Source organism: Dama dama, chromosome X (genome assembly GCF_033118175.1).
Source record: "Dama dama isolate Ldn47 chromosome X, ASM3311817v1, whole genome shotgun sequence".
NCBI classification, from domain to species: domain Eukaryota; kingdom Metazoa; phylum Chordata; class Mammalia; order Artiodactyla; family Cervidae; genus Dama; species Dama dama.
Window position 1 is genome coordinate 109,462,192 of NC_083714.1, and position 24,832 is coordinate 109,487,023.

At 39.8% G+C, this 24,832-nt stretch overlaps 1 protein-coding gene across 1 annotated transcript in view; it reads left to right on the plus strand.

Annotated features, from left to right (window-relative positions):
* The window catches only part of EFHC2 (EF-hand domain containing 2), a 230,999-nt gene that overhangs the window by 95,123 nt on the left and 111,044 nt on the right, over window positions 1–24,832 (plus strand). The window contains exons 4-8 of the mRNA XM_061135839.1: window positions 10,953–11,176; window positions 14,113–14,364; window positions 16,784–16,897; window positions 17,284–17,422; window positions 23,993–24,158. Coding sequence (XP_060991822.1) covers window positions 10,953–11,176; window positions 14,113–14,364; window positions 16,784–16,897; window positions 17,284–17,422; window positions 23,993–24,158 — 895 coding nt within the window. The remainder of the gene's footprint in view (window positions 1–10,952; window positions 11,177–14,112; window positions 14,365–16,783; window positions 16,898–17,283; window positions 17,423–23,992; window positions 24,159–24,832) is intronic.

A 24,832-nucleotide genomic window follows, 5' to 3' on the forward strand; every position in this document is an offset into this window, starting at 1 on the left:
AGAGGATCCGGCTGTGATTCATGTCGGAGAGTGTTTTGCCTATGTTCTCCTCTAGGAGTTTTATAGTTTCTGGTCTTACATTTAGATCTTTAATCCATTTTGAGTTTATTTTTGTGTATGGTGATAGAAGGTGTTCTAGTTTCATTCTTTTACAAGTGGTTGACCAGTTTTCCCAGCACCACTTGTTAAAGAGGTTGTCTTTTTTCCATTGTATATCCTTGCCTCTTTTGTCAAAGATAAGGTGTCCATAGGTTCGTGGATTTATCTCTGGGCTTTCTATTCTGTTCCACTGATCTATATTTCTGTCTTTGTGCCAGTACCATACTGTCTTGATGACTGTGGCTTTGTAGTAGAGTCTGAAGTCAGGCAGGTTGATTCCTCCAGTTCCATTCTTCTTTCTCAAGATTGCTTTGGCTATTCGAGGTTTTTTGTATTTCCATACAAATTGTGAAATTATTTGTTCTAGTTCTGTGAAAAATACCATTGGTAGCTTGATAGGGATTGCATTGAATTTATAGATTACTTTGGCTCGTATAGCCATTTTGACAATATTGAGTCTTCCAATCCACGAACACGGTATGTTTCTCCATCTGTTTGTGTCCTCTTTGATTTCTTTCATCAGTGTTTTATAGTTTTCTATATATAGGCCTTTTGTTTCTTTAGGTAGATATACTCCTAACTGTTTTATTCTTTTTGTTGCAATGGTGAATGGTATTGTTTCCTTAATTTCTCTTTCTGTTTTCTCATTGTTAGCGTATAGGAATGCAAGGGATTTCTGTGTGTTAATTTTATATCCTGCAACATTACTGTATTCACTGATTAGCTGTAGTAATTTTCTGGTAGAGTCTTTAGGGTTTTCTATGTAGAAGATCATGTCATCTGCAAACAGGGAGAGTTTTACTTCTTCTTTTCCTATCTGGATTCCTTTTATTTCTTTTTCTGCTCTGATTGCTGTGGCCAACACTTCCAAAACTGTGTTGAATAGTAGTGGTGAGAGTGGGCACCCTTGTCTTTTTCCTGACTTTAAGGGAAATGCTTTCAATTTTTCACCATCGAGGATAATGTTTGCTGTGGGTTTGTCATATATAGCTTTTATTATGTTGAGGTATGTTCCTTCTATGCCTGCTTTCTGGAGAGTTTTTATCATAAATGGATGTTGAATTTTGTCAAAGGCTTTTTCTGCATCTATTGAGATAATCATATGGTTTTTATCTTTCAATTTGTTAATGTGGTGTATTACATTGATTTGCAGATATTAAAGAATCCTTGCATTCCTGGGATAAAGCCCACTTGGTCATGATGTATGATCTTTTTAATATGTTGTTGGATTCTGTTTGCTAGAGTTTTGTTAAGGATTTTTGCATCTATGTTCATCAGTGATATTGGCCTGTAGTTTTCTTTTTTTGTGGCATCCTTGTCTGGTTTTGGTATTAGGGTGATGGTGGCCTCATAGAATGAGTTTGGAAGTTTGCCTTCTTCTGCAATTTTCTGGAAGAGTTTGAGTAAGATAGGTGTTAGCTCTTCTCTAAATTTTTGGTAGAATTCAGCTGTGAAGCCATCTGGTCCTGGGCTTTTGTTTGCTGGAAGATTTCTGATTACAGCTTCGATTTCCTTGCTTGTGATGGGTCTGTTAAGATCTTCTATTTCTTCCTGGTTCAGTTTTGGAAAGTTATACTTTTCTAAGAATTTGTCCATTTCATCCAAGTTGTCCATTTTATTGGCATAGAGCTGCTGGTAGTAGTCTCTTATGATCCTTTGTATTTCAGTGTTGTCTGTTGTGATCTCTCCATTTTCATTTCTAATTTTGTTAATTTGGTCCTTCTCCCTTTGTTTCTTGATGAGTCTGGCTAACGGTTTGTCAATTTTATTCGCCTTTTCAAAAAACCAACTTTTAGCTTTGACGATTTTTGCTATGGTCTCTTTTGTTTCTTTTGCATTTATTTCTGCCCTAATTTTTAAGATTTCTTTCCTTCTACTAACCCTGGGGTTCTTCATTTCTTCCTTCTCTAGTTTCCTTAGTTGTAGAGTTAGGTTATTTATTTGACTTTTTTCTTGTTTCTTGAGGTAAGCCTGTATTGCTATGAACCTTCCCCTTAGCACTGCTTTTACAGTGTCCCATAGGTTTTGGGTAGTTGTGTTTTCATTTTCATTTGTTTCTATGCATATTTTGATTTCTTCTATGATTTGTTTGTTATTCAGAAGCATGTTTTTTTTCCTCCATATGTTGGAAATTTTAATAGTTTTTTTTTTCCTGTAGTTGAGATCTAATCTTACTGCATTGTAGTCAGAAAGATGACTGGAATGGTTTCAATTTTTAGAATTTACCAAGGCTAGATTGATGGCCCAGGATGTGATCTATTCTGGAGAAGGTTCCGTGTGCACTTGAGAAAAAGGTGAAATTGATTGTTTTGGGGTGAAATGCCCTATAGATATCAATTAGATCTAGCTGGACCATTGTGTCATTTAAAGTTTGTGTTTCCTTGTTAATTTTCTGTTTAGTTGATCTGTCCATAGGTGTGAGTGGGGTATTAAAGTCTCCCACTGTTATTGTGTTATTGTTAATTTCCCCCTTCATTCTTGTTAGCATTTGCCGTACATATTGCGGTGCTCCTATGTTGGGTGCATATATATTTATAATTGTTATATCTTCTTCTTGGATTGATCCTTTGATCATTATGTAGTGTCCTTCTTTGTCTCTTTTCACAGCCTTTGTTTTGAAGTCTATTTTATCTGATATAAGTATTGTGACTCCTGCTTTCTTTTGGTCTCCGTTTGCATGGAATATTTTTTTCCAGCCTTTCAATTTCAGTCTGTATGTGTCCCTTGCTTTGAGGTGGGTCTCTTGTAGACAGCATATATAGGGGTCTCTCTTTTGTATCCATTCAGCCAGTCTTTGTCTTTTGGTTGGGGCATTCAACCCATTTACATTTAAGGTAATTATTGATAAGAATGGTCCCGTTGCCATTTACTTTGTTGTTTTGGGTTCACGTTCATACAACCTTTCTGCATTTCCTGTCTAGAGAAGATGCTTTAGCATTTGTTGAAGAGCTGGTTTGGTGGTGCTGAATTCTCTCAGCTTTTGCTTGTCTGTAAAGCTTTTAAATTCTCCTTCGTATCTGAATGAAATCCTTGCTGGGTACAGTAATCTGGGTTGTAGGTTATTCTCTTTCATAACTTTAAGTATGTCTTGCCATTCCCTTCTGGTCTGAACAGTTTCTATTGAAAGATCAGCTGTTATCCTTATGGGAATCCCCTTATGTGTTATTTGTTGTTTCTCCCTTGCTGCTTTTAATATTTGTTCTTTGTGTTTGATCTTTGTTAATTTGACTAATATGTGTCTTGGGGTGTTTCGCCTTGGGTTTATCCTGTTTGGGACTCTCTGGGTTTCTTGGACTTGGGTGGCTATTTCCTTCCCCATTTTGGGGAAGTTTTCCTAGCTGCCTCTCTTATCATGTAATTTTTTTAAGGAGAAGGGAGTTTGAAATAAGCGAGAAATAAAAGAGGCATCCCTGAGCACGGTGACAAAGTAGGCATTCAATTTTGTGAAGCTCCTCATCAGAACAACCTATTCACAAATCCTTGTTGGCAAAGCGATGTGTGTGAAAAGTCAAGTCACTGAGGCACATCAAGACTTGCTTTCATTCCTTGCCAGGGCATCATTCTCTTTTGGGTAGATACATTATATTTGCAGAATTTGTTGCTGTTATGCTGGAGTACAGTTGAAACAATGTGACACCAAACCAAGAATGTCAGAGGTTAATCCCAATAGTTTTACCTCTGATTGTCTAACAGGACAATTATTTGTCAGATGCTGCCAAGTCTAAACTAATCTAGTGTAAGGAAAGGATAACCATTAGAAATATGCCCTGAGTTTCTGGTAGGGTCTGTACCAGTTCTCACTGGAGTGCCATCATCAGAATCTCCTGATCCACCCCCAGAATTTCTGATTTGATAGGCCTGGGGTCAAGGAATAACTTCTACTTGATTCTCAGTGCATCCTTGGTTAAGAATATTGATCTCCACTAGTGATTTGTATTGGTTCCTCAATGGGGTAGTATTTCATACATATATATCTATATATAGAGTATAGATGTACTATAATGTATACTATATATATTTACATTTTATACTTTAACATGATCTACTTGAGTCAGGCAAATGTAATCACAAAATAGAAGGCATTTATTTATACTGGGCACATGCTGTATCTAAATATACATCCCATAAAGTAGAATGGTGGGGTGATAGTTAGGTTGCCAAATAAAATACAGGATACCTGGTTAAATTTGAAGTTCTTAGTATAACTATGCCCCTTCCCCCCCATTACTGTGTGGGACATACCTATACTAAAAATTATTCATTATTTATCTGAAATTCAAGTTTAACCAGGCATCTCATTTTTTTCAATTTGCTAAATCTGGCAGCCCCAGGGGGTAGACCTTGGGGAGGGAATTGTCACTAAATGGAGCTGAGTAAAATTTAGGAGTGGAGGTAAGTCATTGGTCTGTGAAGATAGGTGCTTGGTACATGATGGTTGTTCAGTAAGTTTGATGAAGGAAGGAAGAAAGAAAAGGAGGGAGTGAAAAAGGAAAGGAAAAGTGATAGACAATGATAGCACAATGCAGGCATCATGAATTATATGAGGTACTTTGAGGAGTCAGAGGTGGAAACACCAGTATCCATTAGAGGATAAGGCATTTGAGTAGTACCTCAAAAGTTTCTCCAGATGAAGATAGAAGAGGAAGGCATGTTAGTCAGTAGGAACAGCATGAGGTGAAGAGGTAGGAGAGTGGTGAGGACAGTGTTAGTCACTCAGTGTGGCCAACTCTTTGTGATCCCATAGACTGTAGCCTTCCAGCTACATGGAGTTCTCCAGGCAAGAATACTGGAGTGGGTAGCCATTGCCTTCTTTAGGGGATATTCCTGACCTAGGGATCGAACCCATGTCCCCTGCATTGCAGGCAAATTCTTTACCATCTGAGCCACCAGGGAAGCCCTGGTGAAGAGAGGAGTTGGGAGGTATTTGGGAGCAGATATAGAATGTGTGAGGAAAACTAGGCAAGAAGGTGGTAACGCAAGAGGACAGAACACCCAACATGCCATCGTTTGGGGCTTATTCAGTGGCTAGGGGGAGATGCATAGGATTATGATCAGAGATACAGAATTCAAAAATTTTTATTCTTTTGCTGTAAGACTAAGTATCAGGCCAACTATATTTAAAAAGTTATTCCCATGAAATCAAACTCCATAAAGATGATGTTTTATAAAATTAAAAATAGAATGCTACTTTTAGTGAAGGAGTGAACAAAAGAGGAAAAGATACTCTGTCATTTCTGATCACAATGAGTGGTCTTAGTATTTTTAGGATATAAACTTTAGTAGACATGAAAAGTGAAAGTGAAAGTCGCTCAATTGTGTCTGACTCTTTGCCATCCCATGGATTATCTTGTCCATGGAATTCTCCAGGGCAGAATACTGGAGTGGGTAGCCTTTCCCTTCTCTAGGGGATCTTCCCAACCTAGGGATTGAACCCAGATCTCCCACATTGTGGGCAGATTCTTTACCAGCTGAGCCAGACGTGACAAGTGGCAATTCCACCTGTATATTCATTAACATAAGAAATACCTGCCTCTAGACTTGGATGTGCCTTAAGTCTGCAGTGTTACTAAAATGAACTAAACACACTTAAGTTAGAGGTAAGAGATTGGAGTCTTAATTCTTGAAGGTGAATTCCTAAAAACTAAATTTAGTAGTATGAGCAAAGATCTAAAGCAATTCCCAACTGAACGAAATGAAAACACATTCAACATAAATGAATATATCGTCATTTTGATCTAAACTACAGGGAAATTTTAGAAAGTTAAAGCTTGTAGAATATAATCAGAGAGCAGGACCTTTAAAAAGAAAGAGATGTAAAATATGAAGATAAAGAAGAGCTGAAAAGCAGACACCTGATGCCTGGATATCTGCTCAAATTGTCTTTATGGGCCAATTAAGAAAATAAACATCTGAAAATTTCAAGGGCAGATACAGTACTTTTGTTGTTGTTTTTCCATGGGGTCCCAAAGAGTCAGACACAACTGAGTGACTAACACTTTTCACTTTCCATTTGTCATGTTATACACCTTGATGATCTCAGGTGCTCTTTAGCATGTGCCGAAGACATGGCATCCTGCATATTTCTTTGATATTCAGAAGAACCACCTACTTGTGGTTTCTGCCATTTATCATGAAAGACTATAACCATACAAATACCAATAAATAGAAATTTCAGTCCCCAAAGGACACAGTTGAGAGATCCCACTAATATTTGTGAAAGCTCTCATGTGTAACTACCTTTCAAATGGCCCATGTTAGTTTTCGATTAACATGGAATTGTGACCTTGGATTTCTTGTTATTAGAATGTTCTTGTTTAGTGTTAGATCTGCCTTCTCTTTTCAACCCATGAATGATCCGGATTCTCTCTTGTTATCACAAGGAACTCCCCTGGCTTCTTGTAAGAACCATCTAGGGAGAAGAGTGAGGGACCTAATATAAGAAAGCGTGTGGAGGTTGCAGATACACAGGCTCTGCAAGGAGGGACAGCTGATGCGGTGGTATTGACTCTGGAGGGGGGAATTGTTGCCACTGACAAGTGGGCCCTCTCCAGAAACAAACTCTTAGAGAAGAGAGAGGCTGTTCTTTTGGAAGAGTGGCTCCTTCTTCTCTTTCACGGTGGCTGGCTGCTCTTCTCCACATTTCTAGCCTGTTTTGCCTAAGACATTCCCGCCTCTCCTCCACTTAGGTAACTTTTGGCTGTAGTACAGTGAAATACAATTCAGTGCTGACTGTGGAGCAATGGTGCTTACTTTGGGCTTGAAAAACCCAGGTTCAAGATACTTTTCTGCCATTTGTGAGTGCATAACCCTGGGCATGTCACTTAACCATCCTGAGTTTCCTCATCCATAAACTGAATATTTGTGTTTCATGCATTATCTGCATTATTCAATTATTGAAGATTAAATGAGAAGAATATATGAAAGCATATCCTAGGGCTATGATGATGATTATAATGATTATTATTTAAAAGTTTAGTGGGTGGGCCAGTTCTTCCCACTTTGAAAAATATAAGATTCCTATTTTAAACTATAAGCAAGGTGAAAAGACAGCCTTCAGACTGGGAGAAAATAATAGCAAATGAAGCAACAGATAAAGGATTAATCTTAAAAATATACAAGCAACTCCTGCAGCTCAATTCCAGAAAAATAAATGACCCAATCAAAAAATGGGCCAAAGAACTAAACAGACATTTCTCCAAAGAAGACATACAGATAGCTAACAAACACATGAAAAGATGCTCAACATCACTCATTATCAGAGAAATGCAAATCAAAACCACACGAGGTACCATTACACGCCAGTCAGGATGGCTGCTATCCAAAAGTCTACAAGCAATAAATGCTGGAGAGGGTGTGGAGAAAAGGGAACCCTCTTACACTGTTGGTGGGAATGCAAACTAGTACAGCCACTATGGAGAACAGTGTGGAGATTCCTTAAAAAACTGGAAATAGAACTGCCATATGACCCAGCAATCCCACTCCTGGGCATACACACCGAGGAAACTAGATCTGAAAGAGACACGTGCACCCCAATGTTCATCGCAGCACTGTTTATAATAGCCAGGTCATGGAAGCAACCTAGATGCCCATCAGCAGATGAATGGATAAGGAAGCTGTGGTACATATACACCATGGAATATTACTCAGCCATTAAAAAGAATTCATTTGAATCAGTTCTAATGAGATGGATGAAACTGGAGCCCATTATACAGAGTGAAGTAAGCCAGAAAGATAAAGACCAATACAGTATACTAACACATATATATGGAATTTAGAAAGATGGTAATGATAACCCTATATGCAAAACAGAAAAAGAGGCACAGATGTACAGAACAGACTTTTGAACTCTGTGGGATAAGGTGAGGGTGGGATGTTTAGAGAGAACAGCATCGAAACATGTATATTATCTATAGTGAAACAGATCACCAGCCCAGGTTGGATGCATGAGACAAGTGCTCGGGCCTGGTGCACTGGGAAGACCCAGAGGGATCAGGTGGAAAGGGAGGTGGGAGGGGGGATCGGGATGGGGAATACATGTAAATCCATGGCTGATTCATGTCAATGTATGGCAAAAACCACTACAGTATTGTAAAGTAATTAGCCTCCAACTAATAAAAATAAATGAAAAAAAAGAAAAATATAGGATTCCTATTTGAAGTCTTACTAAAGAGAAATTGCACTAATTTGCTTATTTGAATTTCTATAATGAAATACACATGCAGGATAGATGGAATTCCTGAAGAAACTCTTGGCTGTTGAATAAATCTTATATATTTTAAAAGCTGTCAGCTATATAAGTATAAAAATATAAGTATTTTTAAAGAGATATATAATGGTTCATGAAAGTACCTGGAATGCCCATGCTTTTATAAGGGTGTTCAAGTATGCAATTTGTTCTAAATGTCTAATCTTGAATGATTAAATAATTTGCATACTGTTTTCAGTCACATGAATTAAGGACTAATTGAAGTGTAATTTTTTGCAGTAAAATTATATCATCTTTTATGTAGTACATTTAAAAATATTCCAGGCCAGTTCTAATTTTACAGTTTTATTATTTTAATTTAATGTAGCAAGTAATTAAAAATTGCTACAAAGAAAAGAAGATGAAAATGATTTTAGTTAATTTCCCCTCAACAGAATGAAAAGATGATTAGTAGAATAATGGAACAGAGCTCAACACAGTTCCTGGCACATAAAGACATTCATTAAATGTTCTTTAATGAATAAGGAATGAATAATTTCTAAGTATTTCTAGACTTTGGGAAAAGGCACTATTCTCAGTGCTACAGAAAATATGAAGAAGATTGCTTGACATCTTTATAATAAAATGCCTCCATTATGGTGCAGGTTACACAAGCCAATTTTTCTCGAACCGTTAGACCCTCAGCTTGCTGTGCTTGCCTTTTCTTCTTTTGTCTTTGCTCCTAGAGTAGATTCCCAGGCTTAAGTCAGCTTACAGATGTTGAGAGACATTTCTCCATGGTTATCTTGCATTTCTGTGAATCTTGCAAGCAGAGACCCTGACTGCTCTTTGTTCTGGATTATCTTTTCAAGGATGTTGATATAGCACACAGCTTTGGAAGACAAAGGTAGTCTCTCCTTCTGGAGCAAAAGGCAAGTTTACTCACGGCCTTGGAAAACAGAGATGATGTCTCCCTCCAGAACAAAGGGCAGACATGTTTACTGTACAGTCTAGTAAAGGTAGGGGGCTTCTCCAGTAGCTCAGATGGTAAAGAATCTGCCTGCAATGCAGGAGACACAGGGGACCCGGGTTTGCTCCTTGGGGTGGTAGAATCCCCTAGAGAAGGAAATGGCAGCCTATTCCAGTATTCTTGCCTGGAGAATCCCATGGACAGAGAAACCTGGTGGGTTCTCTGTTCCATTATTCTACAGTCCATGCAGTCACAAAGAATTGAACATGACTGAGTCATTGAGCATGCATGCATTAATAAAGATAATCCCTCCCTCTGAGACAAAAGGCAGGGATGCTTATTGTCCATTACAAAAGATTCAGTTTCCCTGAGCTCAGGGTTCCTGTCCTATAGTGTAACACACTGTGTGTGCAGAAGTTACCTGGCCCTTGTTGTGTCACTCTTTGGGAACCTGGGCTCAGAAAACTGGTACCAAAATATTGATGTTCTGGGTACTGTTATTATTGTGAGTAATAAACTGCCCTTTGTCTGTCACCAAAGCATCTCATGTTATCTACCAACATCCTTGAAACTGTGGCAGGCTAACTTGTCAGCTAGCAAGCAGGATAAAATCTCAATCCCTAAATAATTCTTGCCAACAGGTTTCAGCAGTGTTAGGGTAAGTTGGCTGGTTATGGTGTGGTATAGTTGATACATTCATCTAGTTAGGGAGCCTTTTTTTTTTACCTCCAGTGGCTAGTTACCATTTGGGTATACTCGGGGACCCTGGGTCCATACTCTCAAGAAAAAAAGTGAATGGGCATCATAGGGTTGAAAGTAGGAGGTACTATGAAGCCTGTGCTAACTCTCACTTTGTGGGAGTGGTTGGGTGGAGGTGGATAGAGGCTGTAGAGAAAGGAGGAGGGAGAAGAGGTTGGTAGAAGGAACAAGATTCCAAGAAGCTTCAAAGCACAAAAAGTCATCCGTGCTTATGGAAGCTGTAAATCAAGGTGTTGGCATCTACCACAGTGAAGCTTAGTAGTTTTCTTTTTTCAGTCAAGAGTGCATTTTTGTGAGTACGCTGCTTCGGGGTCTTAGTTCCTTGTTTAGCTCACATTGAGTGCTTGTGAGTGAAAAAGTGAGCATGCTTGTTTTGGGGAAAAACATGATGGCGGTGTCTGGCACATTGGGTCACCCTGTTTATACTCCCTTCTCCTTCCCTCCTGCCGTAGTCTTTGTGTGCACACACTAAGTTGCTTCAGTTGTGTCCGAGTCTGTGCAACCCTATGAACTGTATGTGGCCAGGTTCTCTGTCCATGGGATTCCCCAGGCAAGAATATTGGAGTGGATTGCCATGCCCTCCTCCAGGGGATCGTCCCGACTCAGGGATCAAACCTGCGTCTCTTAAGCTTCCTGCATTGGCAGGCAGGTTCTTTATTACTAGTGCCACCTGGGATTACTTTATAATAGAATAAGCCCTAGTACCACTTAGGCAACTCTAACAACATACAAGGCTGGTCAAATTACTCTGAATCTCAGGAGCCCCAGCTCCCTCTGGAACCCCTAGAGTTTGAACATTCTGATGCTACTTCTCCAAGAGCCAGTCCTTTGCCCACTTCACCATGGTGAGAAAACATTCAGGGTTGTTATAAAGATGTGCTCTGATCTCTTGCTGGTGAGCCACATGATGAAACAATTGTGTTTTATTTCACACTGTAGGACTTTTTATCCGACGTCATCGGATTTCTCTCCCACCTCCTGATGACGATCGGTTTTATACTGTGTATCATTTTAATGTCAACACCGACATTGTCTTTTATGGTCGAACATTCAAGATTTATGACTGTGATGCATTCACAAGAAGCTTCTTGAAGAAAATAGGAGTCAAATTAAATCCCCCAAGACAATGTCCAGAAGATCCTTACATGAAAACACGGAGAGAGGTAAGTTGACTTATCCATGAGCTCTAGTCTTCAACATGAGAATCGGTTCAGAATCAGTGAATGGTATCAGTACTTCTGATAGGTGAAAGGACTTGGGGGGCCATGGTCACTGGAGTTGTCCTCTTTTCCTTTGGGCTGGACAGAGGCTGGGGGTTGGCTTCAGTGCAGGAAAGACTCACTCTCTGCCCTCAGCCCCACTTCTCTTTACAGAGAGTGGCCCTTCCAGGCAGGGGGAGTCTTCATGAGCTGCCCATATGGGATGGTTTCTAAGAGCCTAGGATTGGCTTTGTAGTCATTGACACTGAAACAGTTGGGCCCACTCTTACCTGGCTTTTCTTTTCCCATTTTAGTTGCCTAACTCTGGGGAAAATCTTTGCTCCTGAAACACTGAACCAAGCTTTGGGTACACCTTTTTCTTTCTTGAGACTCCCAGCTTCCTTTAAGGTGACGTCAGATGCAGAGAGGTTCAGGAATGAGGAGGGCCATGATTTTGATGTGCTCCCATGATAACAGGATGCTTATTGGCAAAGCCTGATCCCAGCCAGTGTAGGGAGGAAAGAATCAGTGTTAGTAGTATTATTGTAGTCTTTCCAGAGTTTTTTTATTTTTTAATGAGCCCTTGACCCAGATTTTATGTTTTATAGAAAAATCTGAATACCCAAAAGGGCAGGTGTTATGTGGAAGGTCACCTACCTCACCAGTCTTCTTGCTAGGACTTGAACTCAAATCTCTTGCTTCTTATCCTGATTTTAATTATTCTCATTTGTTTCTCTTTTTATTGACATATGATCATGCACAGTAAAATACACAGAAATTAAATATACAGTTTGATGGGTCTTAACAAACACATACACCCATGTAATCCACACCCAAAATTACAGTCTAGAACATTTCCATCCTCCTAGAAAGTTCCTGCATGCCTTTTTCCAATCTGTCCTTCCCCCCACCCAGGGATAAGCAGTATTCTCATTTCTATTCCTATAGATTAGTTTGGTCTCATTTTTATTGTTTCTAAAACTTATAATTAATTTCTTTGCAGAAAGATAACATAAAATTTAGAATAAAAATCTCCTTTGATTCTGCTTTGGTCTCTTGTTAAAAGCTGCATGTAGGATCATTCATCTATTCCTGCCTCCTAGCCCCACCAGAATTATCCTTTAATATTGTAGACATATACCCCTCCTGAGAAATATAGATTGTTGATCCTGGAATATCTAAGGTGAAATCCTTGTGGCAATATTCTTGTGTGTATTGGCATGCAAGGAGATTTATGGTTTGGATTCGTTTCTGTTTTTTTTCCAAATGCCCTGGAAGTAAGAGTCTGGATAAATACAAAAGTCTTTAGAACCAGCAGAGAGAAACCAAAAGAAATGGATCTATATGATTTATCACCCTTTGCATCTGGCCACACTCATTCACTAACAGCTGGGATATGATAGTGATTGTGAGTGATGATGCATAATATGAAATACATAGGAACATAGTATGATTTCATAGGGGTTTATAAGGGAAAAAAATCTTCTGTTCCAGGAATCAAGAATAAATACCAAGAACAGCCAAGAAATGTTTAAATAATTTCCTTTCAGATTGAGAGAATCATTTTAAGATTTATTCCCTCAGGGAGAAAGCTCTTCAGTAAATATAGAAGTCTGTGGAAAATTAGGAGTTTTTTAAGAGGCTTTTATATTGACTTTAATGCATTTACTTCTCCAGTGTTTGCTGCCTTGAAATGTAAAGTTAAAATTAAACAATTTAACTTGAACTGAAAAGATCTCCCATGGTATGTAATCAATAATGGATTTCTTAGAGGCCTTATCATGCCAAAGAAAGTTTTCTCTATCAGTTAAAATAGAGATCTTACAATTTCATTTAAATATTAAAGATAATGAAAGTAGAGATCTCATAATTTCATTTAAATATCAAGGATAAGACCGAAGAGCTTCTGGAGGGCCATCGTGTCTCCTGTGTCTTGGAATGAGTCTGCCCCTAGACTGCCCTAGACAGACACAAAATTTTGAGAATTTACAAATAAGATTACATGACCCAGAGTGGGACTACATCTCACTTGCTAGTGAGCCCTTCCTTATATAACCACCCTATTAGGCTCCATTAGATAGAATGGGAGGTGGGGGTGGTTTTGCTCCACGATAGGACTGAGACTGTGCAGATAGAGAAGAATTGGGCCAAGAAGACTGCCCAGCTAGTGCTTCCTGGGTTGGGAGCCAGAGCCTGCACAGTAGTCCTGTGCAGATTGAGAAGTTCTCCCTTTGCTCTGTTCCTATTTCCGTGACCTTTCAGATCTTTGCTACCTAAACCTTTTGAGCAAAATAAAACCGTGAAGATATTTCTTCTCTTTTTACTTTCACAAAAATCTGTGGATGAGTAAGAAGCATAAACAGATATGAATTTTCAGTGAAAATAACTTTTTGGCTGAGAAATAATTAACATAGACTTGGTGTGCAAATCTTAAGCATACCTGTTGACAATTTTGAAAAATGTATATACAGTTTAATAACCAGTACAAAAATCAAGATAGAGAATATGTCCATAACCCCAGAGAGTTCCCTTGCCCCCCTTTCCAATCAGTCATCTACCCAGAGGCAATAACTATTCTGATTTCTGTCACCATATATTAGTTTTGTCTGCTATTAAACAAGAATTTTAAGTCTCTGAGAAGAGTCAGTTTTCAAAAACATTATAGAAATATACTTTAGTGTGTTAAAATAATGTTTAATGAAAAGCTTCCTAATACTTGATTGTATTTCCAAAGTTGAAACTAGTTATATATGCATATCATATATGTTGTTAGTTGAAATTTTTAAAAAATATCACAGAATAGTCTATGGAAAAGATACCTCTGTGTTCTTTGACTGCTTGCATCCCAGAAGTGATTATGGAAAGACTTCCACTATCATTAACCTTTTCTCCCCTGACAGAAGCTAGACTACATGGGGCCCTTACGTCCCTATCAGTCCTTCGACACTCTGAAACAGTTCCTCGAGTATGATAGGAAGGTCTTGCGTTTCTTCTGCGTGTGGGACGACTCATGCTCATTGTTTGGGGATCGTAGAGAACTCATCCTGCATTACTTTCTGTCTGATGATACTGTCGAGATCAAAGAAGTCTTGCCACGTAACTCAGGAAGAGATGCTATGTCACTGTTTCTCCAGAGGAGAAAGCTACCTAAGGTGAGCAGTGGACACGGGACTGCTTTCCGAGTTTGCTTTTGGGCTGAAGACTCTAGTCACTGTCTGGAATGTCGCGTGTTATGACTGTTGGTGACAAAGCACTTTGTATTAGTGCTGGTGTTTAGAAAACTTGCACTTTGTGCCCTCTATTAATATACATCTATGAAAGTAATACAGAGGATATGACAAATTGGAATTGGAAGATTCAGGGCTTAAGGCACATAAAGGGAAAAAGTAAAATGCAAGAGAACTACCTGTCATTGAGTTTTCCATGAGTCTTATGAAGGTAAATGACTCTCAAGTAAAAGAATTGCTCATGGCCTTGGGAAGAGCAATAGCCTCTGGCCTCTGTAGCCTACTGGGTAGATCTCATTGTATTGGTCTGGGCTGTGGACACACACACACACACACACACACACACACACACACAGAGGAGTGACTCTTCTGCGAGTAGCCACTTGCAGAATTAGTCACCAACTAGCCACTGGCTAGCAACAGTAATAGCTTTAGCATTTTTACTGTTAAAAGAGAGTTGTCCAAATGATTTCTACACATATTCATGGCCATTTGAGAGCTAATGTAACCTGGGTGCAGTGGAAACAGCACATAGACAGAAGACCTGGGTTAGAATTGTAGATCTGCCACTTAATGGCTGTGTGACCTTAGGCCAGTCATTAACCTCTCTGAGCATATTTCCCTATCTCTAAAATGCTTTTAACTAGGCTTCCCTCCTGAGGTAACTGTAAAGACTGAATGAGATAATATAGTAAAAATCACTATCTAAGGATCTATAAGAGCTTCTCAGGTGGTACTAATGGTAAAGAACCCGCCTGCCAATACCAGAGATGATAGGAGACCTGGGTTCGATCCCTGGGTCGTGAAGATCCCCTGGAGGAGGACATGGCAACCCACTCCAGTATTCTTGCCTGGAGAATCCCCATGGACAGAAGAGCCTGGGGGGCTAGAGTCCATAGGGTCGCAAAGAGTCGGACACGACTGAAGCAACTCAGCACAGATGCGCGTAAAGACCTATGAACGCCTATAAGGCACATGAAAGCAACACGGCTTATTCACAGCTCTATGTTATGTTTTACTTCTTTATTTATTTGGATAATGTATTTTTAAACTTACTCCTTAGTGCTACTGAAAAGATCACTGTAACACTCATTTCTGATGCATACAACCACTGGTTATTTGCTTATCACAAGACACTCTTCCAGATTCTCAAGAGTCTCCCACCAGAAGTCCTGCTATGTAGCTTCTTGGAGCTGGGACTGGGTTTGTCCCAGAGCAAACTCCAGGCATATGCATAGCAGGTGGCCGGGAGGAGCCAGGGAAGCCTGTCTTTAGAATGGCCTTGAAAAATAGGCTAAATATAAAATAATAATGACATACCTGACATTTGCAGTGTTCCTTGACATCAATTGTTTCATTTATTTATTCATTCAACAAATCTTTAGTAAGTGTCAGCTGTGTGCCGGCTCTGGGGTTACCATGAGATAGAAAATGGTTAATTCCTGCTGCATGGTGCTTCCATTCTTGTGGGGGAGAGATCCAAGAGCAGTGGGTATTCCCTTGATGCCACATCCTTTGAGAAAGCAAGGGGTAGATACTGTTGCTACTGAAGTTCTGAGAAGATAAATGTCTGGCCTCATGTCCTATAGCTAAGAAGTGGCAATGAGAGAGTTGCATCCAAAAATGTGTTGTTTTTCCCTCTGTAACGTGCCTTACTTACACCCCACACCTCATAAATTTGCACGTTTTAACTTACAGTTTATGTTACATGTATCAGGGATGATTCTGATTTCTCAGCTGAGATAAACCAATTAGTATCAATTTCCATAAGTTCAGCTATTTCCTGCCTGACCACCTCCAGCACGGGTGAAACTGAAGAGTGTCCTCCCTGGCTTGCTCCTGGCCACAGTTTCTGTGAGAGGCTGACCACACTTCACCGTTCATACTACCTCACCACACTGCCTCTCTCAGCCAGAAAAATGCCTCCTTGCTCAGCGTCAGGCAGGGTGCTGAGCCTGTCAAGAAAGCAAGGCAGGGTTTCTCCATCAGGGCATCTTGTTTGGTGAAAAGACGACTGTTGATAAAGCAGTTAGAGAACAGAGACAAGTGGTTTAACCCTGTGTTAGGTGCTATAGAAGTTTGGATTGGGGATTGGCCAGCAGGATGGAAGAGGTCAGAAGGAAAAGATGGGGCTTCATCAGGTCCTTGAAGGATGAGGGGAGTGTAGACCAACCTGAAAGGGGTGGGGAAGCATGGGGGAAAGGTGGCTGGAGTCTGTGTCCTGTCTTCCTCGGGATGATAGAGGAGAACCAGATGTTATCACTTGCCACTTGAGCCCCTAACCAGGAGCATGTTTGCCTTGAGAGTCCACCCACCACATCTTGATTTGATTTATATCTTCTAGTATGGCCCCCCTGGAGTCTTTCAACCAGGCCACTTAACAGACCAGACAGTTCTCAATGTGTACGGTGGCTACTCAGAGAACCGAGTGTATGGCTACCTGTTGGATAAATACAACGTAAGTCATATTTTATTACTGTTGCCAGTATGGCTTCTCTGAAACCTGGAATGCGGGCTGAGTTGCGTATTCTTCTGAGAGACTAGTTGTGAATGACACTCATGACTATATAAATGTATGTGTTGCACTGTTGCATTTGTCAGTAACAAACATGCGTAAGTGTATATATAAATATATACATTGCATTGCCATTTGGTAGCACTACCTTGCTAAAAGAGTGTTTTCAAATGTTGATTTTGAGTGGTTGTCTTTTGATTTGATCTTAAAAATTTGGTTATAAGTGATGTAGTGGATTTTTTAAAATTTCCTTTTTCCTTTGAGAGGGGGGATGCCAATGTCTTTGGTGGGTCTGTGGTGCCAGCGTCATGTTCCTTTGTTTTTATTAGCTAGGAAAATTAGACCAAGAGTTTTACAAAGATACTGACCTGTCCATAGGAACCACCATCAACGTGTGGGGAAGGAAAGTGCTCCTTTGTGACTGTGATGATTTCACGAAAACTTATTATAGGACTAAATATGGAATTGGTAAGTGATACATCTGTCAATTAGAAAATAATATTTAAACTTGGAGTCTTTGTTCCCAAGTTAAGATTGAGCTGACTTTTAAGTTTCAAATTCTAAGCTTCTAATAGCTGCTACCATTTATCAAGCATTTGCTAACTACCAGGCATTTGTTGTCTTATTTATTCCCCTAACATCATCCTCATTCTAGAGGTGAAGAGACTGTGGCTTACAAGGGGTTTCCTGGACAAAGGTCAGGCATGCAGCAAGTAAAGAGTGAGCCAAAAACTTAAACTCGTCTGCCTGATGCCAAAGGCTGCTGTTTTCCCATGTAGCCCTTTGCCTCACTGCTATGATCAAGCAGTTGAAATGGAAATGCAAAGACTTTTCTTTCCGCTGAATCCTTGCTTACCACAGAGGCTATACTGATTTTAGTTCTCTAGCAAATTGTGCCCATCTGCTCTACCTTTCCTGGTGAGGTGCAGCCAGGCTGCCAGCTTCTCTCTTCTTAGCTCTCCATTCCATTCAGATCAGGGTAGTTCAGTCCATAATGGAAGCCAGTGACTTATTAAGCACCTACTAGATGTAGGTCATTGCAGTGGACACAGGAGCTGCAGAGATGTGTAAGGAGTTTCTAGGCTGGAAGGGGAACAGAGATCTACCGCATGTCACATGGTGTTATAACTGTCACAGGGGGAGGATCTGAGATGAAACCTGAAAAACAAGCCCCTCCGTTTGTTAAACCTGCAGGCCAGCCCTGCCCCCTTCCTGGGCCCTCTACCCCAGGGTTCAGGTACCTGCTGGTGCTTGGCTAACTGGGGGTGATAGGAGTTGCCAACCTCCCAGATTGGGGTTGGAGCTCGGTTGGGGGTTGCTTACTCCTCTCTGAACCTTGCAGTATTCATATGAGCTCACTTCCCTGAGCCATGAGATGGAAGCCAGAAACAACCACAGCTTTTTCTAAAAGACAGGGTGCTTTATCTCTAGGATGACACGAGGCCCACCTTACGTGTCTTGATATCCCCTCTGTGTAGTATTCCTGGCCTCATGGGAATCATTATATTATGTAAGAAGATACACAGCACACAAAGGGGTTGGAATATAAAAGACTTTCAATTTCTCTCTTTGGTTCACTAAGGGAATTTGTTCCACTGCATCTGCATGCCAGATTAGTCAAAATGGGGCCAAATTGGTGGCCTCTTCTTACATTATTTTCTAAAATTAGTCCTGTTGGTGAACACAGTTGGGCATATTTGTTTTGGCTACTGAGGACAAGAAGGAGCCAGGAATGTGCAGGTAGTGGCTGCCATAGAGAAGCTGCTAGTGAGCCTTAGATAGTTGGGAAGGATAATTTGATTTTTAATAAATGTAAGTACCTTTCAGAGTTGACAAGTCTTCAGTGTAGAGTTGAAAAATTGATAAAAAAGAGTGAGTCACTAAAGACATTTACCTGTGTCCTACTGAAAGATTGTATGCGTGCCTGCTCAGTCATGTCCGATTCTTTGTAGAATTGGAATCCATGGACTGTAGCCTGCCAGGCTCCTCTGTCCATGGGATTTCCAAGGCGAGAATACCAGAGGGGGTTGCCATTTCCATTCCAGGGGATCTTCCTGACCCAGGGATCAAACCCGTGTCTCTTGTGTCTCCTGCATGGCAGGTGGATTTTTTACCTCTGTTCCACCTGGGAAGCCCACTGAAAGGTTACCTTAATACAAAGGATGTGGTGAGGTCATATGATTCCTTAAATATTAAGTCCAACATTCAGTTGATGTTTGTTAGCTTGATTTTGAGAATATAAAGTTTGTATTTGGGGAAATGAACACAGTGCTGGAGAGACCCAGTACATTGTTAGTCTCTTGATGGATTTACAGGGAACTTTCAGAGGCAGAGGAAATCTACCATTGTGCTCCGGATCTAGCCATCCTCAGCAGATGCATCGACTTCAAATGCCTTGTGGTCAGTCTCAGTTGAGCCCTAGTGCCTAATTTCTTCCTGCTCACTTCTTTTGCTCTCTCTAGAGATTTACTGTATTATATTTAAAAAAGTCATTTGTACCTTTAAAGCTCATATAACATGAGCATTATGTCTTTAAAGAGAAAATTATGCAAATGCAAAGTTATGATGCATTTTATAGTCATGCTGACTTTTTATATTTCTCATAAGATATGTTAAAATATCCCATTTAATAGACACCATTATTACACAACATTTCTTGAGTAACAAAAGTATACTTAATGTAACTAATGACTAGAAATTATATCCATGATTCAGGGAGGAGGGGAGTGAATTAGTATTCTCTGATGATCTTTGCATTTGCTTTTCCTGACTTTTTCTAACATTAGATTAATAGACTTAATGTTACTTAGATGCAGTTTCTTTGGACATTTAAATTTTTTTAATAACTCATCTGGCTCTAAAAATTCATAAGACTAACCACATTTTATACATTATATTTTGGTATTCTTGAAGCCCAAACTAGGACAGAGTCCTGGCAATAATTGTGGTCACATTTCCTTCCTTGCCAATAATTATGGTCAGTAGAAACCTGGTGTCACCACTCTGCAGCGCCACAGGAAAAAGCTGACAACTGCCAATGACACAGCTAGGGACCTCCCTAAGAGGAAGCCTGGGGGAGATTTCTAATGCAGTATACAGCCTGGGTGCCTCACCTATTGCCACCCCCAACATATTTGGGGGGAGAAAAGATGGCAGTTGGACTAAGAGGTGAAGTTGGCCACAGTCCCAAGAAAGGCACATGAGAAAGCTTTTCTATTATGTAGAAACAGAGGGCTTGACAGAATCCCAAGAAATATATATGTAAAACCCCTGTGTTAAACCCCATCTGGACTCCTAAAAAGATGAGATTCTTTTGTGCGTTTCAGGATTCTAAAGAGAAGGCAACTTCCTCCACGAAACAGTCCAGTGTGACTCCCCCACTAGGCAGCTTGGCCATCCTGCTGGCCCTGGCTAGCCTGCCGGGCAGGAGCATGTCACTCCCTCCTTACTTCATGTGCATGAACACGGACTGGCAGATGGAGGCCTGTCGGACTTTCCTGTAGCATGAAGGTTGGAAGAGGCTCCAGGGGCTCTAGCAGGTGTTTCTTTCACTGAAGGGACATGGATTTGAATGTAAACTGTTCTAACCTAGAATTCCTGCCTTGGGTTATTATTTTTTTCTCCATAAGAGGACTTTGTTACAATCGATTCTTAGTGGTTGGGACAACCAAACTAGTGTGTGTGTGTGTGTGTGTGTGTGTGTGTGTGTGTGTGTGTGTGTTTGCACGCATGCTTAGTTGCTCAGTCGTGTCTGACTCTTGCAACCCCATAGACTGTAGCCTGCCAGACTCCTCTGTCCATGGGATTCTCCAGGCAGGAACACTGGAGTGGGTAGCCATTCCCTTTTCCATGGGATCTTCCTGACCCAGGGATCAAACTTGGGTCTCCTGCATTGCAGGCAGATTCTTTATCATCTAAGCCACCAGGGAAGCCATTAAGGATAAGCAAAAAAACTTAAAGCATATTTAATTTTGTGGAGTCCTTTATAGCCATCTCTGAACTCTTGGTGTTAGAAACAGCAGAGCATCTAAGATGAGAGTCTAATGATCATTTGAACAAACGAGCCATCCCAAGATGCAGCAGCAGAGGTAGAATTTGCTTCTAATCTCACCACGTGACTTTGATGGACCTAACAATTTTGCTTTTTTATTTTTTAAACCTCTTCTATGCAGTGAAGAGGGTTGAGAATTAGATGATTTCTAAGGGTTTTCTAGCTAGAGCTAGAAAATTATGTGATTATTTGACCCCAAAGTGACCATCCCACTGAAATCATTTGACCTGCATATGGGGTTCAAGCAGAGGTGGATTCAACCTCCAAAATAATGAACCTTAAACTTTAGGGTTCTTTTGTTTGCAGGGGCCCCATTCTAAGGCCCTGGGCCTAATTTTATCTTAATTATTTGACATTTTTCATCTTACAGAGAAGAGGTTCTCCCAAATAATAAACTTCAGGCCTCCCAAAACCTGGGTCCAAATGTGGGTTACTAGCAAATCAGAGATGAATGTCGAGGTAATTGAAGGCTTTTCTCAGAATCATTTCCAAATGAGATGATGAATAGTAAACCACTGTGAAGGAGCATTAAGATACATTGTTTAAAAAAGAGTCTGTCCCCTCTGTTTAAATTTGTTGGAATCTAGTCAGTTGTGAATGGACAGTCAATACATATATTTTTACAAGTCTCTTGGAATTAGAAGCATCGGACTATTTGAAAGGCAGTTATGTTTTAGGATCTATTAGAATGTCAGTTTAAGAAGATATTTGGGACCTGTGGCTGATTCATGCTGATGTATGGCAGAAACCTGCACAATATTGTAAAGCAATTATTTTCCAATATAAAAATTTTTTAAAAAGATATTTGGGAAGATGCTTTGTAAAATAATGTATACTTTTTCATTAAATATTTTTTAACACCTGAAACATGCAGGATGGTGGAACAATGGAAAACCAAAGACAGAAACTTATCCAGGCACAATTCCAAACCTTTGTGAATATACACAATTAACCCATAAAAAATGGAATCTTGAGTCACAGTATCCAGAAAGACTGTATTGTTGAAAAAGTCAGACATGGTGGAGTGGAACAGTTCTCGGCATTTATACACTAGATGGCACTGTGGGTGCAGAGGAAAGCTCTAAATTGATTCTTTTGTTACTTAAATCTGTTGCAAAAATTATGTAGTTGAGAAAACAACATTGTGTTATAAAACCTGTAATTTGGGGGGGAGGTGTAGAATGCATTCTTAATTTGAGATTCAATGTGTGTCCTCTTTTGGTTAGGCTGTTTAGATTATTATATAGAGTTGGAGGCATATGTCCCCTGTTGGAAGAAACCAATCATGCCTGAATTTTCTAATAATCACGTACAGTTCTTCCTGCCATCCCCTATGGTCCTTTTCCTAAAAATGAAGGTACCAGTTAGTGGTGTGTTTCATGTTACAATTAGGAATGATAGGGTCTGCTGTAATTCTGACGAATTCCAATATTTAAACTTGCCTCTTTATTACCAAGGCTTCTCTTTAATTGCCACAAAAATAGCAATAGGAGAGGTTCACCAGTCACTTCCATACCCACAGTCTGGCCGCCTCCTTTCACTAAGTCAGTGAGAAATATCTGATGGCATTCTCTTTGCTAGTATGTCTTCTGTGAGCAGTTTCTGTCAGGGTGGAACAATACTCTTTTGGGGATTATGCTTGAGGAGGTTTCACACAAAGGCTGTTAGGAAGTCTAAGGAAATGTGAAAGTTGAAAATGTTTTCAAATCAGAGTTAGAAACAGCCCCTTGGCCTTTTGATCAATCAGTACAAAAAAAAAAAAAAAAACTATCCCTCCATGTTAAGAGGTAGGCTGCCTTGGATGACACATTGGTGCGCATTTTCAATTAGAGAGGTATGTACTAAATCTGTTCTCTTCCTTTTGTTAGAACTTTGGCAGTGGAAAAGGAAATCTTTGCTTATGCGAGATTCCTTTCAGGCTCTAATGGAAATACCTATGGGATGGTCAGCTTTGGGGAAGAAGTAGAAATGAGATTCCATTGGTTGTTTGGTTGCTTTGCTGTCTTTTGCTTTAAGAAAGATCCAGACATCATCTTTGCCATTTGTGGTGTGACAAACACTGGTGACTGGGATCTGCTGAGTCAATGTGTCATCTACTTCAGAGGGCACACTTGCTTCTCAGAGGTGGAACAGCCTCACAAATGAGTACCTAACAGCTCCCAGGCTATTACAAATATGTCTCCACCTGTCTCTCCATCTCTCCTTCCTCACAGATGATAAATGAATTAAGAAGGTCAACCGTATTTACCACTTACCACTCCCTTTGGCAGTGGTGGTTTTAAAAGTTGTGTTAGTTTGATTTGGGTTTTATTTATTTATTTTTGCAGTATCACGTGTCAGTATGATTGCAGTCTTTTCTTGGGCAGTAATAGAGGCAACCTGGAGGGATTGTTGGTGAGAAGAAACGTTGTTTTTGTTTTTGGTCTAGGTAGTGAAGTATCATGGCCTGGAGCTGAGTTAGAGGAAAGGGAGAGGGCTTAAAATGTGGGCTCAGGAGGAGAAGACATCAGATGGGGAAGGTAAAGGCAAAACAGCCAGGAGTCAGTCCTGTTTGGAAAGGAATTTAATTAGTGAGTGTTGACTAAAGATAGGAGTGGGCTACATTACAGGTTAAAATATGGAACGGGTGGCATAAAGTTTCAAGCTTGAATTTTCATATCATTGGAAAAATCAAGGAAGAACAAAAAATATTCTGAAATGGGGATGTGATGACAAAAGATAAATGTTTACTTATTCGACACACTCAGCCTCTCTCTCTTTTTTTTCTTTCTTTTGAACCAATGGCGATTATTGAGTGAGTTCTGTGGTTTTTGTAAACATGATTGAAACCTACCCTCCCAGGATTTTGCTGTGTTTTGTTTGAAAGAGTTTAAAATAGTCTACAAAGATCTCCATGTTCATCTTGAAAACATAACAAACCTTTCAAAACAGCCATAATCAGGGCAAAAAAAAATATTGATGTTTCATCTGCCTTTGTTTTGTTATAGAGAACTTTACCTCGATTCCGTGCAAGGCCCCACCTCCTCCAACAATAGAAAGGAAATTTCCACCTTACACCGGCTTTGGTTCTGAAGAGGATTCTCTTCGCTCCTGCATAGGCCTTATGCCCACACCTCATCAGAGGAACTTCAAGAAGTTCATGGAATTTGACAGGTGCTTGAGGGAACTGTTATTTTAATCTGATCTTTCCCAAATGTATTTGGGGTTTGTAATATTGTCCTCATGACAAAACAGATGACACTTAATTTATCTGATTTCAAGTCCAGGGACATGTTGTTATAACTTTAATGAAGATGATTAATATGTAAGTATTAACAGATTCTTACATCAGTGGCTATTTTATTTACTTTTTTCCCCAGGTTTTTTGAGAAATAATTGACATAAAACATTGTGTAAGTTTAAGATATGCAACATAATGATTGGATATATGTATGTATTGAAAAATGATCACCACAATAAGATTAGTTCACACCCATCACCTCACAGTTCGAATTTTTTTTCTTGTGATGAGAATTTTTAAGCTCTACTCTTTTAGAAACTTTCAAATATACGTTATTGTTTACTGTTGTCATCCTGCTGTATGTTATGTCCCCAGAACTTATTTATCTTATAGCAGAAAGTTAGTTCCTTTTGATCACCTTCACCCAATTATCCCATCCACTCCCACCCCCCTGCCTCTGGCAGTCACCAGTCTGATCCCTGTTTCTATGAGTTTTTTTTTTTTTTAGATTCTACATATAAGTGAGATCATGTAGTATTTGTCTTTCTCTGGACTTATTTTACTTAACATAATGCCCTCAAGGTCCATCCATGCTATTGCAAATGGC